This window comes from Fukomys damarensis, unplaced genomic scaffold, assembly GCF_012274545.1.
Source record: "Fukomys damarensis isolate Sample0158 unplaced genomic scaffold, DMR_v1.0_HiC HiC_scaffold_9, whole genome shotgun sequence".
Classification (NCBI taxonomy): domain Eukaryota; kingdom Metazoa; phylum Chordata; class Mammalia; order Rodentia; family Bathyergidae; genus Fukomys; species Fukomys damarensis.
Genome location: NW_022900921.1, coordinates 10,602,909 through 10,619,630, shown reverse-complemented (window position 1 = coordinate 10,619,630; position 16,722 = coordinate 10,602,909). Strand labels below are relative to the sequence as shown.

The 16,722-nt window shown below is 41.6% G+C and overlaps 1 protein-coding gene and 1 pseudogene across 3 annotated transcripts in view; one reads left to right on the top strand and one right to left on the bottom strand.

Annotated features, from left to right (window-relative positions):
* Window positions 1-3,484: 3,484 nt before the first annotated feature.
* The window catches only part of Itk (IL2 inducible T cell kinase), a 95,091-nt gene continuing 81,853 nt past the window's right edge, over window positions 3,485-16,722 (bottom strand). For all 3 annotated transcript variants that reach the window (XM_010622288.2, XM_010622287.3, XM_010622289.2), the window contains 3 exons: window positions 16,517-16,635; window positions 12,070-12,227; window positions 3,485-5,962 (listed from right to left, as the gene is read on the bottom strand). In XM_010622288.2, the coding sequence (XP_010620590.1) occupies window positions 5,888-5,962; window positions 12,070-12,227; window positions 16,517-16,635 (352 nt within the window). In that variant the 3' untranslated portion in view covers window positions 3,485-5,887. The remainder of the gene's footprint in view (window positions 5,963-12,069; window positions 12,228-16,516; window positions 16,636-16,722) is intronic.
* Window positions 7,585-9,537, top strand: LOC104860964 (annotated as a pseudogene).

Sequence of the window (16,722 nt, the reverse complement as noted above, 5' to 3'; positions counted from 1 at the left end):
AAAAAAAAAAAAAAAAAAAAAACAACTTCTGTAAGTCTACAAAGTTATCATGAACAATGAACTAGCAAACACAGGCATCGCTCCTCAGGAACATATATAAGTTTCCCAAGCTTTTGGTCACAACGGTTTGTCAAACAGTCAGTAAGTAATCTTGCTTTATGCATATTTCTGTTAAAAAAAAATAACCTTTTCTGCTGCCTGCCTCACAAGCTCAAGGACCTGACTTTGATCCCCAGTACCCTCCCCAAAAATAAATAAATAAAAATCCTTCTTTAATATATATTGTTGATTCATTAACATTGTACATGGTCAACAGAACTATAAATCATGCTTGAAGAATGTATATCCAATAGTTATTTTTTTAATGTTAAGACATCACAATATGTTCTCATTTAGGAACAATAAACAGTACTTTACCAGCACATTTTGGGGCCAGCTTAAACACTAAAATCACCCTAAAAAACACAAAAATGTGACACTAAATAGTCTACGAAGAGACCGCTTGTTTACAGCGCAAGGCAGAAAAATAAAGCATTGCTCTATTTGACCTCAGCTGGGAATGTGCAGCCCAAAATTTCACTGCTCTGCATGTGAGCACATCCAAAATGACTGCAAGAGAAACAAATAAAAAAACAAAACAAAACAACAAAACCTGGACTACTGATTTCTGGCCTAAAATACGTTTTAGCCAATACATAAATTTGCAAATATAGACTTCACCAATAATGAGGACCGACCATATCTATGTGTTGGAATCTTTTCCTAGCTGGCAAGCTTCTTCGAGGAAGGGCCAGCCTCCATAGCCGCCTTTGGCCTTGCTCTCTGGCCCTGGAGACTGACCTTTCTGGACAGCTCTGCGCTGGCGCCTGTGTCCTCCGGCTTCCAATTGGGTCGGACCAATGGGAAGTTTTAAGAGTTGATGCGGGAGGGGAGGAGAGTGGGGCAGGTTCCTCCCTGTGATATTTGTTGCCTTGGACTTCCTCTGTCCATTACCAAAGTTTTCTTCTTTTCCTTTCAAGGCGATATTCACCAGGTGACTCCTTCTACATGCAAAAGGCCACTTTCCTTCCTCGTTCCTAGGGCCTGTGGATGATAATTCCTCACTTCAGTCTAGACTGCTATAACAAAAAACCTTGGGCTGATGACTCATGAACAGTACAAAGTTACTTTCCATAGTTGTGGAGATCGGGAAGCCTGTGATCAAACTTCCAGAACATTCAATGTCCCCGAGGGGATTTGCTCACTGCTCCATAGATGGTTGCTGCGTCCTCACCTAAAGACATTAATCTCATTCATGAGGCTGGGGTCCTCATGTCCTAACTGTCTCCAAAAGCCCCACTCCTTAATACTACTCGCTTTGGATTATGTTCCAACATGATCTGTGGAGGGACACAAATAGTTGAACCATAACACTTCTCCCCAGCTGTCATTTTCCTCTGTGTCTCTTCATCGGGTGCTCCTAACCCTGAGCCACAGTTTTCAAAAGCTCTTTTGTAAGTATGCTATCCTTGAATTATTCTAATTCAGGATGGGTTTGTTACCTGAGGGATGCCTTACTCATCTTTCTAAACTCTCGACCTAATGCAGAACCACAGGAAGTGAATAGCAAGTATTTATGAAATAAATAAATGATTGCTAAAACTCTCAATACTATCTGTGTTTCTGTTATTTTATGGGCCAATGCTACATTATGCCTTGGAGAGAATCTCAAAATCATCACACACACACACACACACACACACACACACACACACAGCAACATGGCTCTAGAAAGTGGGCTAGGGGGAACCCAATTTCTAGTGATTCCCTTAAAGCCACTGTAAATTTATATGTACTCTAACATAAAAAGGGATGTTTATTGTGCTAATCCAGCTTCTACTTTTAATCTTCTCTGATGATGTCACCTTCTTAAACCCCTCTAATTAGGGAATTCATAGCGCTTTTTACAGTCCCCCCCCCTCAGCTGAATGAGGTATATTCTGTCTCTTTAGAATGGTGAGCTTGCATGTTGAGAGATTTTGGGAGAATGGGGTCCGCAGGGATACAAAGATGCGTTCCCTCAACCTCCCTCAGATTATTGTCAGTGGGAGTCAAGCCCACCGGGAGTCCTTGGAATGAATGGAGAGAGATCTTGGACTTTCTTCCCTGAGTGCTGTGGTCCATGGTGTGGGAACTGACTCCCACAGTGGACGCAAGCATTTGGTAAACACAGCACTGAGCATACTCAAACTGCAACAGCACAGCTCTTATCCCGCTGGAATTTCAAGAGAAGGGGAACTGCTTTTTGTTGCTGTCCAGCAGTGACTGAAGAACCCTGAATTCCAAATTTCCACACGCCACCCACATAGCAGATGACAGCAAACAAGTATGAACAATAAATAATTGGGTACAGTGAACAAGAAAAATAGTCACCTCCAAATTTTGGCCTCTTCCACCAGCTTTGCCTTCCTCAAATCTACTCACCAGACTGCTGGTAAGAATATATTTTTAAGTGTAGTTTTGATCTTCTTTTACTGCTCAGTGACATTTTACTTACAGGGTAAAAATTTACCTTTCTGGAATTTAAAAATATGCCTAGATTTACAGCCTCAATTCCAACTTACCTACCCCTTGTCATCCTCACCCTTATAGAACACATAGAGAGACACATTCATGCGCTCTGGCAACACTGAACTAATAGCTTTCCAAAATATTCTGTTTCCTCTACCTGGAAAGTATTTCTTGCTAGATAGTCAGACGATAGACAGACAGACATTTTATCTCTAAAAATGAGTTGGATATATCCTTTGTGACTGTACTTCTCAAGCTGAAATGTGCACGTGATTACGTCAATAGTGTTAAAATCCAGACTCTTGTCCGACACGTGAGAAAGAAGTTGGACAATCTGCCTTTTGTACAAGGTGCTGTCACTGCTGGTCCAGGGACCACACTCTGAGGAGCAAGGTCCTAAGAAGTTTTCCCTGATGCTGTCCTCCCCCTGGTAGATTGCATTCCTTTCTCCAGGATCCTGGCTTTTTTTTTTTTTTTGACCCTTTTGCATTGCTGCTATAACTTCTGCATTATAATTTTACTTATCTATAGCTCAGCTTTCTCAGTCAGACTATTTGTCTATTTTTTTTTTTTTGTACCAGGGATCGAACTCAGATCCTTCTGCTTGCCAGGCAGGTCCCAGAACCACCGAGCTAAATCCCCGGTCCGATATTTGCCTTTTTCATTTGCAGTTCATCCCAGTGCTGGGTGCATGGCACATATGAAGCATTTGATATTTATGTGTTGAATGAATGTTGGATAAATAGTCTTCACCTATTTGTGGAGGATGAAACCACGTGACAGTTTTTACTTAAGCAAAGTTTTGGGAGTTAGCCATTTGGGAAATATGGAACCCAAGCCATGCATACTAAATGTGTTAAAACATACAGGGCTTTATTTGCCATATGCAACCTTTTACTTCCCAGACTCTACAAAGGAGAAAAGATACGTGTAACCTTTCTATTTTGAACAGTGATTGTAAACTAATAAATAGTCACCTGATCCTCATATAAATACATAGTCACAAAAGGTACAAAACACAAGATCTACAAAATGCAACTACAAGACTTTGCATAAAGGAATTCTCCGTGAAAAGGGCACCATTTTCAAAATGTGAGAGGAAAAAACATCAGGCAAGAAGCCCATTTTGTGGCACCAAACACTGGGCATGAGCAATTAACACATGTTTGGGTAGAGGCCCATGAATCTGAACTTTAGAAAGATAATATACTGGGGAAATTTTTCTGAACCAAACCACAGAGATCAGTCAATTCTGATGTTTTTCTTCTAGGCTGGATATCCCAGAAATCATCTCCAGTTAAGGGTCCTAAAAAGAATGCACAAAATGCTGAAAAGTAAACAAGAATGACTGTGGCTAAATTGAGTAAAATCATCTTCAGGACGATGTTTTATCTTAAGGCTCTCTGTTTCACAATAATTACAGTTAAATGTTATACATCTATATTGCAAGCTGGTCAAAATATCACAGGATTTAGAAGCAGGTGATTGCACCACTATCTGATAATTTCTCTAAGGTTTATCTGAACACTAGAGGAAAGTCAGTTCCTCTTGTAAGAAGACAACACTCACAGTTCGAATGATAAGTACAGCACACATGTACACCTCTGCAGCAGAATCTTTTAAAGCTGCTTTAAAGCTCATCAGTATGTGGCTTTATGCAAACTGACTGATGAGTTGGGAGAATTAAAGTTAATTAACTGAACAACTCTGAAGTCAGCAACTATGGTCAAGGTGAGGATGAAGATGAAGAAGGTGAAGTTCCTAGTGTGCTCACCTTCACGGTCTGTCTGTGCACAAATAACATCACTCACTGATCATGTTATATTGATTGATCTCTCTCTCTCTCTTTTTTCTTTTTCTTCCTGTACTGGGGATTGAACGCAGGACCTTGCACTTGCCAGCAGGCACAGTGCCACTGAGCTAAATCCCCAGCCCACATATTGATTTGATTGGCTGTCAGCATCTTTCCCGGCTGTATGGATATCCTTTGCAATTCTCTTCTTTTTCAGTAGGAGGCAGTGTTGAATAAGAATTTTTTAAAAATCTGCATGCCAGAAAGATTTGGACTAGATCTGTAACCCCCAGTTCTATCACTTTGGGCAGGCAACCTGGCTTTTTAAGGACTCAGATCATAATCTGCAAAATGGGAACAATAACACTATCTCAAGGGGATGCTGTGAAAACAATGAACTGAGATTCTGGAGGAACAGCTTGGGCTCAGTATATATCCACTTTGCTTCTGCAAGTGCTTGATGAACAGCAGACGTCCTTGTACAACTTGCAAGTAGCCCGGTAAGTGGTTGACTCAGTTTCCATCCAGACAGTGTAAGTGAGTACAAAATCCTTGCTCCTCTCCTGGAAGTTTGAGAGCCTTGAAGTCTCAACTTTAAAATTGCCAACCCTGAAGGCCTAAATGACTTTCACAGGGCCAAGCTGACCAGCACAAGGCTGCCCTCTGTTGATATTGGTGGGGTAGTGCAGACAAGGGGCTAATTTGCCAAAGGCTTGAAAGATGGGTGTCCAAAGTAGCTATTTCCTCCACATTCTGCACAGAGGAGGAGGCACAGTCACTTGTGTGGCGTAGAGTAGTAAGAACTTAAGATCTGTTTCGGTGCTTGTGGGTTTCCCACTCTCCCACATTCTCGTCTGGACATTAACTGCCCGATGGTCCAACGGAGGGATGCTAATGGATTGGCCCAGTTCATCCAATGGCGCTCAGTACACTCCATTATAGAGAGAGAGATGGCAGCGGCCTCGGTGAAACCTCAGAAAGCTGCTTCTCCAGACATCCGGGCTTTGGTGTGAGAAGCTGCTCCAGCTCACCAGCGGCAGGAAGCTGTGGCTGACAGAGTTCCAGCCACAGAACACTTCCTGGCCTTCACCGACTCACTGGTTTTCTTAGAAAAGGGGCCATGCTTCATATTCTCCTTGTCCTCAGACACTGGGATATTACAGGTCAAATAAAAAGTCTCTTGAGCCATAAATGTGAGATCCATGCTTAATAATAAAAATAAGAACCCCAGGTCATTCATCTGCCTCTCCTTACTGCCAAGAAGCGCCAGAAACATTTCCTGAAAGCTGTCGGATAGACGTTTGTGCACTCTGGGTGACGAAAGGCTAGAGGGGCGTGGAGGCATCGCTCTATGCGCTCAGCCCGTGGCTGAGCTACCTGGCTGTGCCTGGGTCTCTGGCCTCTGTCAGGATGCTGTATTCTCAGGGGCTCAGGAGCAGGCTGCCTCTGGGGAGTCCTGGACTGGTGGCAGCTTTTAATGCTCTGTGGAAGGAGGACATTCTTCCTCCTTTCGGGATGCACAGTCCATGGCGTGGCCGTGAGTCTCTATTGCAGTCCTGATTCTGCAATTTCAGCCAGTAGTCCAAACAGTCTGGAGAAGGATGGTCGGTCTTCCGGTCTCTGGTGATGAAGAAAGAAAACTCTGTGAGTTCCCCGTACTTATCTATTATAGCAAAGTCCAAAGCAAACCCAAATTCCACAGCAGTGTCCTCTGCTAATTTTAAAATATGCTTCCAGAGACTATATTGGAGGCATTATGCCCGCTGCAATTAAATGGCCTGGTTTTACTTCTCATTAGCTGTGTGACAGGTTGCTCAAACTATGTGAGCTTGCTTTTGTCATTTGTAAATAGGAGATGCAATAACAAAGCCTACCTCATAAAATTGTTTTGAGAATTAAAGAAATCATGTATAATAATGCATCATAAAACTAGTGCTAGACAACATCAAATGAAATACAAATACTTAGGTGTAAGCCTCACACTATATAACAAGATCTTTATGAGGAAAAACACAAAATTCTAGCAAAAGAAATCAAAGAAGATCTAAAGAAATGTAAAGATATTTCATGTTCACAGATAGGTAGACTACAGTGTTAAAGATGGCAGTTCTTCAAACCTTGATCTATAGATTCAACATAATTCTAATCAAAATCCCAGTGAGTTATTTTGTGGATATTAAGAAACCAATTGTAAAGTGTATATGGTAAGGCAAAAGAATCAGAGAGCCAATATGATAATGACCAAAAAAAAAAAAAAAGTTAGTGGACTGATGCTATCTGATTTCAGAATTTACTATAAACACATAGATCAATGGGACAGATTAGAGAGCCCAAAAATAAATTGGTATAAATCTAGTAAACTGACCTCTGATAAAGAACAAAGGAGGAAGGGTAGTCTTTCTGACAATACCATGCTAGAATAATTGGACATCCATATTCAAAATAATGATTCTAGCAAACATTGCTCCTTTCACAGAAACTAATTCATAAGCGTTTAATAGCTGGGGATTTAGCTCAGTGTTGCCGCTGGCTGCCTTGTAAGCCCAAGGATCCGAGTTTGATTCTCAGTACCAAAAAAAAAAAATTTTTTTAAGTGGTTAACAGAATGAAATGTGAGATACAAAACTGTGCAACTTCCATTAGGTAGCATGGGAAACAATCTGGGTGAATTTAGGTTTTGCAAGGAGTTTTCAGGTATAATATCAAAAGCACAATTCGTGAAAGAAAAAAATTTGATGTTGAACTCTGTTAAATTAAAGATTGCTCAGAGAAAGAAACTGCTAAGGAAAGATAAACCATACATTTGATGAAAATATTTTCAAAACACATATGATAAGGAACTTGTATACAAAAATATACAAAGAATTTTTAAAATTCAACAATGAGAAAACAACTCAGTTGAAAATAGGCCAAAGAGCTGAACAGACATTGTACCAAGAATATATGTAGAGGAAAAAACTGGGCGTGGTGGTGCATGCCTGTAAGTCCAGCACTCGGGAGGCTGAGGCAGGAGGATTGCTGCAAGGTTGAGACCAGCCTGAGCTACATAGTGAGTTCCAGGGCAGTCCGAACTACATAGTGAGACTGTGTCTCAAAAACAAAACAAAACAAAACAAAACAAAAATACGTAGAGGAAAGGATGTACAACATCATCTGTCATTAGGAAATACAAACTAAAACAAAAATAAAATACCACTACACATCGCTGAAAATGACTGGGAAACAACACACAAAGTATCGACATGGATCAAAGGGTACAGCTACCTTGAAGACGCCTGGCAGTGTCTTACAAAAGGAAACATAACTTTACCATATGATCCATAGTCACACCCTAGGCATTTATCTAACTGAGTTGAAAATTTATGACCATAATTAGATCCACATAAATGGACCCATCTACATATAAATATTTATAGCAGCTTTATTTATAATTGCTGAAAACTGAAAGCAACCAAGATTTGCTGTAGTTGGTAAATTGAAGCAAACAATGATATAGCCATACAATGGAATATTATTCAGCAAGGTAAAGGAGCTAGCAAACCAAGAAAAGAAATGGAGCAGCCTTAAATGTGTATTATTAAATGCAAGAAGTCAGCCACAAAAGGTTATATACGATATCATTCCTATATGTGACATTGTGGAAAAGAAAAGGGGGACTATGGGGACAAACCAGTTGTTGCCAGGAATTTGGACATGGGGTAAGAGAAGAAAGGGGAGCCCAGGAGAAATTTAGGGCAGAGAAAATATTCTGTATGATACTACAGTGGTATATACATGGCATTAAGTTTTTCTTGTAATCCGCAGACCTCCAGAGCACCGAGAGTGAGCCTTAATGTAAACGATGGCCTTCAGTTAGTAACGATGTATCAATAGAGGTTCATTAATGGTTACAAATGTACCACATTCAGACAAAATGTTAACTAGAGAAAACTACTCCGGGAAGAGTATATAAGAACTCTGTGCCCTCTTGGTTCAGTTTGCTGTAAACAGGAAGCTTCTAAAAACAAGGCTATTGATTAAAACACACTTTAAAGAGAAAGAGGTATGAAATACCAGTTATCATTGGATTATAACATTATTCAATTCTTATGAAGGGACCAAGATTTTTTAGGTGCTCTTGTTTATGTCTTTATTGTCTGTTTCAGATTATAAATGCCCTATAAATTTACAAAGTATACATTATTTAATTCTCTTAAAAATGAGGAAAAGGGGGCTGAGGATGTGGCTCAGTGGTTCCGCCACCTGCCCTGCAAGTGTAAGGACCAGAGTATGATCCCCGGTACCACACACACACACACACACACACACACACACACACGCAGGAGGTTCAGAAAATTGTCCAAGATAAAGAGGTGGTAAAGCTGAGACAAAATCCAAGCATCCTCTCTATATCTACTTTCTAAAAAAATTCTACCTTGCTGCCTTTTAATGATCTGAACTTTTACTCACTCTCCTCTTCTTCAGCAACTTTCCACTCTTGGCAACAATTACCACTTTTCTAGTTTGCCAGAAATACATAAGATTTGTGTTGCTGTGGCTGAAGGCACAGCCTATACTTCCAAGCACAAGGTAACAGCTGTCTGTGAGAGTACAGAGCAACTTAGTATGAACTTTGTTGAAGCCATTTGAATATTCTCATAGCACGAGTGAACTTTTGTTCCCCTAATTTGTGTACTTCAACGGTTCTATGATGTTACAGATGTTCTTCTCTCAGAACACTGAGGACTGATCATCCTGTGTCCACTTTCAGGAGCCTGGAATCGAAGGTCTAGAGTTGGTCATAAAGGCAGGTGAAGAAATTAATGAAGACTAAGCAGTAGAAATTCATGAATATTTGTCAACATTTGAGAATTTCAGAGGTGCTATGGATGAGATGCTGAAGACCATGAAATGGGTTGGTGTAGAATCTGGACCCACTTGAACAAGTTAACGTGGATTTCGTTTCTGCATACACATTAAGGTCAATGTTTCGGGTTTTTTTGGCAACTCAAGAAGTCAGTCCTAAGGAACGTCCACGAAAGCAGGAATTGGAAAGAATCAGAGTATATATAAACAGAGTCAAGGAAATAACAGACAAGAAAAAGGCTGGCAAGGTGGACAGAGGTGCAGCTTCAAGATTTGTGAAAAATGCTCTCTGGCAACCGAAACCTCAACACACAGAGAAAGTTGCCAATAAAGGAAAAAGTAAAAATTAACTTTTGGTTTTAATGTGCACATAGTCAAAAGGTACATCATTTTTATTGTTTTCATAACATAGATGATTATGTGGTAATGAGAGGTTTAAACTTAAACTTATGTGGCAATGAGAGGTTGGTATCGAAATTTACACTTTACATTTGTACTGCCAAGTATTTCCCCCACCAGAAAGACTGACTTGTCTTTATCGATTTTTCTATAGAGCACTGTGTGGTTTTTAACATTGTGATTTATATTTGTAGTTTACCATCTCTTTTGGCAAGATACTCACTTCTCTATATAGGTCAATCTTGCAAGTACCATTTTGAAGCAACTATGAAATTTAAGTTAAATGTTCTTTGTAGACATTTGTACTATTTTAAATGAAAAATGATCTCGCGAAGTATGCCATTTATAGGCTGAAATTTTAAGTACATGTGCTTTTACTGTATGATATTAAGAATGAAATGGCTTAAATATCTACTTTTTTCTGTGTAGTTAGTTCATCATGTTTTCATTGTTGCAGGAATTGTTGCTTTTTGGGTATTCAGAGTGTGAAAATAAAACTTTAAGACTGTACTTTAAATCTTGGTGTATTGCCTTTGTGTCATATTTAAAATAAAATATATTGGGATGGGGATTTAGCTCAGTGGTTCTGCAATCTGCCTTGTAAGCACAAGGACCCAAGTTCATTCCCTGATTACCCCCCAATATATATATATATTTTTTTTCTTATTAACTTTAGGTGGGAAATAAGGTTGTATATTGATGGCTGGCTATTGTTCTGATGATTATACCTTCATTTTTTTGAGACAGGGTCTCACTATGTAGTTGAGACTGACCTGGAACTCACTATGTAGCCCAGGCTGGTCTTGAACTCACAGCGATCTTCCTGCCTCAGCCTCCCGAGTGCTGGGATTACAGGAGTGTGCCACTATGCCCGGCCTGTACCTTCATAATAAAAGCTGTAAATGTGGGGAAATAAAAAAAAAAGAAAACTGAGACCTGACCTTATCTTTTTCTTTGAAACTACACTTATGGCTTGTGCTATTACATAGTAAATCAAACTATAATTAAGGTTGTTATTACCTCTGTTTAAGGATAGGAAATCTATCCAGTTACTAGACAAAAAAAAAAAAAATCATAGTGAGGATGTGGAAAAAAGTGTTCATACACTGTCGGTAGGAAAGTTAATTAAATCATTATGGAGAGCAGAACAGAAATTCTTCAAAAAACTACAGTTAACAGTACAACAGAAGCCGGGCGTGGTGGCACACACCTGTAATCCCATCACTTGGGAGGCTGAGGCAGGAGGATCGCTGTGAGTTCGAGACCAGCCTGGGCTACATAGTGAGTTCCAGGTCAGTCTCAACTACATAGTGAGATACTGTCTCAAAAAAACAAAACAAAGCAAAACAAAACAAACAATGCAATATGTCCCAGAAATCCTACTTTGGGGTACATATCCAAAGGAATTGAAGTCAGCTTATCAAAGGGAGTGGCTGCATACCTGTGTTGGTTGGTACACTAGTCCCAATAGCTAAGCTATGGAGTCAACTTAGGTGCCCAACAAGGATGAAAGGGTATTAAAGTGTGGTGTATACACGCAGTGAAGTATGACTCACCCACAAAAGCAATACCCTATCATTTGCAGCAGAATAGAAGGGCTGGAAGGCATTAGAGTAAGTGAAATAAGTCAGACCCAAAAAGCAAATTCTACATGTCCTGTCATACACGGCAGACCAAGTCAGGCTGAAGGCAGAACAGTGGTTACCAGGGGCGGGAGCAGGTGGGAGGAAGTAGGAACAGCACGAGTTGGATAATGACATCCAAAACACGGATGGAAGGAGTAAGTTCTTCATTCTACTGCACAGTGCATTGATCAGTGCACAATAATTATTACGTATTTAACAAATAATTCGAAGAAAGGAGTTGGAAGGCTCTAATTATACAGTAACAATAAGGAGATAGGAATGTTAATTTCCCTGATTTGATCAGTTCACATTATATCGATGTATTGAAATATCATACTGTATGCCATAAATATTTATAATTGCGATGTGCTAATCAAAATTTATTTTAAAAAATGTAAGGAGGTGGAAATGCTAACTGCTCTGTTTCATCATTATACATTGTATGAATTATTAAGTGTATTGAACTATCTCACTGCACCCCACAAATATGATCAACTAAAGGAGTAATTTTTTTTTTTTAATTTAAAGATTCTCAAAAGATGCGGGAGGATGAAGAAGTGGAAATAGAGTGTTTGTAAACGGGGAGGGGACTGACGGGGGAGGGGATGAGGGCCAGGAGCTGGAGTGTGGGGTACAGGATCCCCATGATGAATGTGGCTGTGCTGTATGCCTGGAATGTACCAATAAACTCAATTTTAAAAAATAGATAAATTTAAAGATTCTCAAAGTCACATTCCTGCGAATCTGTTTTATTCTTCCCTGCTGCCTCCCACTTCTAAAAGGGTTCCTTTCTCTGGGAAAGGAGGCAGCCCTGAAACTGCGGATTATAACCAGAGGGAAAGCACTTCGCCTACTGACCTCTTTCCAGCAGTGATTCATGAGTTGGTAGATGTGAGCGGAGGCAAGTCGAGGCTTATACAACCGAAATCCGGTACTGATGTCTTCTACCACCTCCGAGTTGCTTCGGTTTTCGTATGGGATTTTGCCCTCGCTGAAGACCTCCCACATCAGCACACCTACAAGCAAAGACCGACACAAGACAGCTAACAGCAGTGTTCCGGGGGTCCCAAGGGTCCCAAGCCAAGCTACCTGTAGAGACCACAGGCTCTTTCGCCATAGAATTAAAGTTCCTTCTCCGGATCGACAGAAGCATTGTATCAAGCCCAGTGGAGGCTTACTAGGCCTGTTCTACTTTTCAATTTTTTTCTGTTGTTTTCTTTTTCTTTTTCTGTTTTGGTTGGTAAAATTTTTAAAGAACTAAAAGTTTTCCAACCTTCCTAGTAGCAAAGCATTTTCAAGCTCAGCCCTTACATTTAATTAAAATGCCACAACTAAAAGGTTCAAAGCTTTTGCCTTAAGGGCAAGGCTTGGATTTGGATTGGCTTTTGGCCCAAGTACGGCCTGTGGAAATGAGGGCTCAGGATTGTCAATTTTTCTGATCTTTTTTAAAAAACAAGCCAAATATTGACAGTTAAAAACGGGAACTCAATTTGATTTTTAAAATTACACCAAAACAAAACTGAAAATAACTGAAACTTTTTGAGTATTGATATGTCATCACAGAAGTGGAAAATTCCACAGTGTGACTTTGTTTATGCACAAAACTATTAACAAACAGTGTATAAAATTATATTCAGACTGTGTTTAAGGGGTTTATGAAACAAATGAGTTTGTGTTTAGATTTGGTCTTATCTTCAAAATATCTCGTTATGAGTGCAAATATTCAAAATCTGGAATCTAAACACTTGTTTGGTTGCAAGCATTTCAGGTAAAGAAATTTGACCTGTATTTCATACTTTGTAGATCTAGCAAAATACATCTTTGGGTTCCCCATTCTTTACCTCTGATTTAATCCCTTGTGGTCTTCTATCCTCAGGAGAAGGCCACAGCTAGTCTTATTGAGATCATGTGTTTATATTTATAGTTAAGTAGAGCACAAGAGCTAACTCAGGGTTTTCCAAGTTGTAATCCTCTAAAGCATCTGCATAAAAATCATCTCAGGGGCCGGGGATTTGGCTCAGTGGCATCGCACCTGCCTTGCAAGCACAAGGTCCTGAGTTCGATCCCTGGTACCAAAAAAAAAAAAGCAAAAACAAGATGAATACTCTTTCAAAACAAAAGAAACACAAGAGCAAGAGGGCCAGTGATTTAGCTCAGTGGTGCAGCCCCTTGCCTTGCAGTGCAAGGATCCAAGTTCAACCCCCAATACAAAAAAGAAAAAAAAAAAGAATCATCTCAGAAATGTGTTCAAATGGCAGATTCCTGCGTCCCAGCCCAGGCTCCCTGGGTCAGAATTCTGGGGGCTTTTCGGAGGTGCTTGAGGAGCTGAAATTCAAAGCCTGACTATGAAGACCACTGTTTAGCACTGCAAGGTGCCAGGATTTCCAGTGAGATTCACTTTGAAAGTAGAGTGCTGCTAGAACATGGCTTGAAAACAACTGCTTTAATACAAAACCTTCTCATGCACAGATGGGGAAACTGAGCGAAGCTCAAAGGAGTTCCTCGGCTTGCTCAAATATCAGAGTTAATTCGGACCCCAGTAGGCTGCGGCGGGCAGGAAGCTCTCCACCCTCCCAGGTCCCCGGCCCTCACGCTTGCCACCTTGGTTTCCCCGAACTTTTCTTCACTGAACCATTTCTACTCTGCACCCAGCCATCTACCTCATTTCTGGATGGGTTTCAAACGACACAGCTTAGCAGGGATGGATTTGTGCCCAACCTTCCAATTAAAAAGTGTAGCTGAAAATTCCCAGGCTGACCCCCTGTGGCTGAATCAGCCCCGTTCAGAGTCAGAAGGCGCAGGTGCCAGTGTGGCCGCTGCTCCAGGCATCTCTCTGTGGGGTGCTGGCTTGGTGGGTGTGACCCGCTTTCATCACCTATGGGGAGAGGATCATGTATCAACCCTAGCTCCCCTAGCCATTTGCACCGGGAGAGGAGAGTCACCGCGAATGAGGTCAACACACTTTCATTCCAGGTCATTCCATGGCTTAAACCTGGCTTCACAAAGGAGCAGCTAAATGTGGTAAACAGGGACTGTTTTAAGCAACAGACCAGAAAGATTTATAATTAACAAACCTCTTAGCTCCTGGAAATGGACATTCTAAAATGCTAAAGGTTGTTAAATTAGTCCTTTTCCTAAGCTTCCTGCTGGTTCCTCTCCTAGCATACCTTTATAAACCCTTCATATAGAAGGTCAAGCTCAGTGTACAGCTTCTGCCACACTGTGATCCTTCTTATAATCCAAAGAAAAGAGGCTATCTGGTGTATTTCCATGCCAACTTTGTGTTAGGGTTTATATAAAAAGTACTCCCAGGGCCTCACGTGCTCACAGGCAGGGCTTTTGGAAGAAGCTGGACATGGGGTGATGCATCAGACTTGGTGTTAGGAGGTGGGGTCACTAGAGGTCACCTGGAAGGATCTCTCTCCCTCCCCGGCTTGTCCCTCCTCTGTCCTTAATGAAGTAAGCAGATTTCCCATGCTATGTCCTTCTGTCCAGCCAGTTCTGTCCTGGAGCTGGCTGACCGTGGACTGTCACCATGAGCCCAAATCAACTGCTCCTCCTTTAAGTTCCAGGGATCCGGTACTGGGTCTCGGTGTCAAGAAAGTGACTCAGATGTCTTGAGTGTGCACAAACTGTGACTTAGGCAACAAGACAAATCCAGCGAGAACTTCGAGTACTTCCGGTCACATGAACACCATTCATTCCTTCCTTCGGCAATGATCATTTGTACTTTTCAGAAATCGTCATTCCTTGCTATGGCTGCCAACTTCGCCGCCTTCTGTTCTCCCACCAAGTCAGTGCGCCCTGCTCTTTGCACAAACCATGCTTTTGTGCTTGCTGACTGAGGGCACTGCTCCCTGGCTCTCTGAATGGTGACAGTGCCCTCTCGTTACTCATTATTCAGCTCATGAGTTACCTCCTCAGAAAGGACCACGTATAGCAGACTCTTCTTCCATGCAGCTACTCTCTACCCCAGGACTGTCTTACTTTGTTTGTGGCACTTCTAACCCCTGCTTGACTATATCATGTGTCTGTTAGCTTATTTGTGCAATTGTTATCAGCCCCCCCCATTTAACTCCAGGAGGACAAAGGTCTTCTGTGTCCTATACCTTTGCAGTCTCAGCACTTGGATTAAGCCCTGGCAATAGGAGATGTTCAATAGATTGCTGTTGAGTGAATAAAAGTTGTTGAGGGTTAAACATGGAAACGTAATGATGGACAAAAAACTCCCTGCCTTGCAAGGGTTAATGTTCTAATCTCTGAAACACTACAGTTTTTGACCTCATAGTTGCTGCCACTGACAGTCAGAGGCCTCCACAGGGACAGAAGACAAATTCCTGGGCCCTTAAGCTGTTACCCAGTGAAAGCATGATTTGTGTGTATGCATGCTTTTCTTTCTGAGGCATACAGGGACTTTTAAACTTTTTTCTACACAGCATGACTCACTTGGCCCTAGGGATGTTTAGCAGGTAACTAAAAATACAACAAAGCTGACCTTCGTTTTGTAACATTAAATCCTTGCCAGCCCTGCATGTAGGCGGGTCAGTCGTTTAGAGAATGTGTGTCTCAAAGTTGAGGAGACAGCATTTATTAGACCTAATTTACCTGTCTCATCATTCACCCAGGCTGAGGATGCTGGGATAAGAGAATTACAGGGACATTCACTTCCACCCAGAAATCTTCACTGCCCTCATCCTAGTGTCACCTTGGATTCTGGCAGGGCCTCACATGACTGAGACTGCCTGCAGCAGAGCAGGAGGAATGGATGAGTCATGAGGATTCTTTCAGAGCTATGAAACCAGGACAGACAGAGGTGATGACCAACAGGACCCCCGCCCGCCACCGCACCGCAGAAAACTGGCCTGTGGTCATTCAGGACTGTGCCAGTCTGATGCACCTCTCGAGACCAGAGCCCCCTTCAGCTTCACAAAGTGAAGGCTTTTCCTATCTTTCCCTACTTTTCTTTGTTAGGGGACAGGTTTGATCTTTGTTAGAGCGGTGTTACCCTTTGTTTTCTCTTTTCAGTTTGAAACTTTTTTTTGGAAATTTGTGCTTGGGTTTAATTTCTTTATCACTGAGCAATGATCCATGCTAGCTGCTAACTCTACCAGAATCCTATTCCCACTTTGGTTCTCATTTTCCCCCCAATATAAAATCTCTAGGAACAGACATGATCATAAGGGCCCCTGCATACATTTTGGGGCTGTGTTCACACAGGCCCTGCGTGGGACGCCCTCCCCCTACAGAGACCAGGTCCCCGCGTGACGAAGGAGCAGGCAGCCGACAGTCCCAGGATGTTACCCACCGAATGACCACACATCCGACTTGCTGCTGTACCGGCTGAAAGAGAACACTTCTGGGGATGCCCACTTCACGGGGAACTTGGTGCCTGTGGAACTAGTGTACTGGTCATCAAGGACAAATCTGGGGACAGTGGAGAAAGCGAAGGTCAGAATGTCCAGGGGCCTGTGTCCCATCCCTGAGACCTCACACACCATGTTCCCGTGTTAC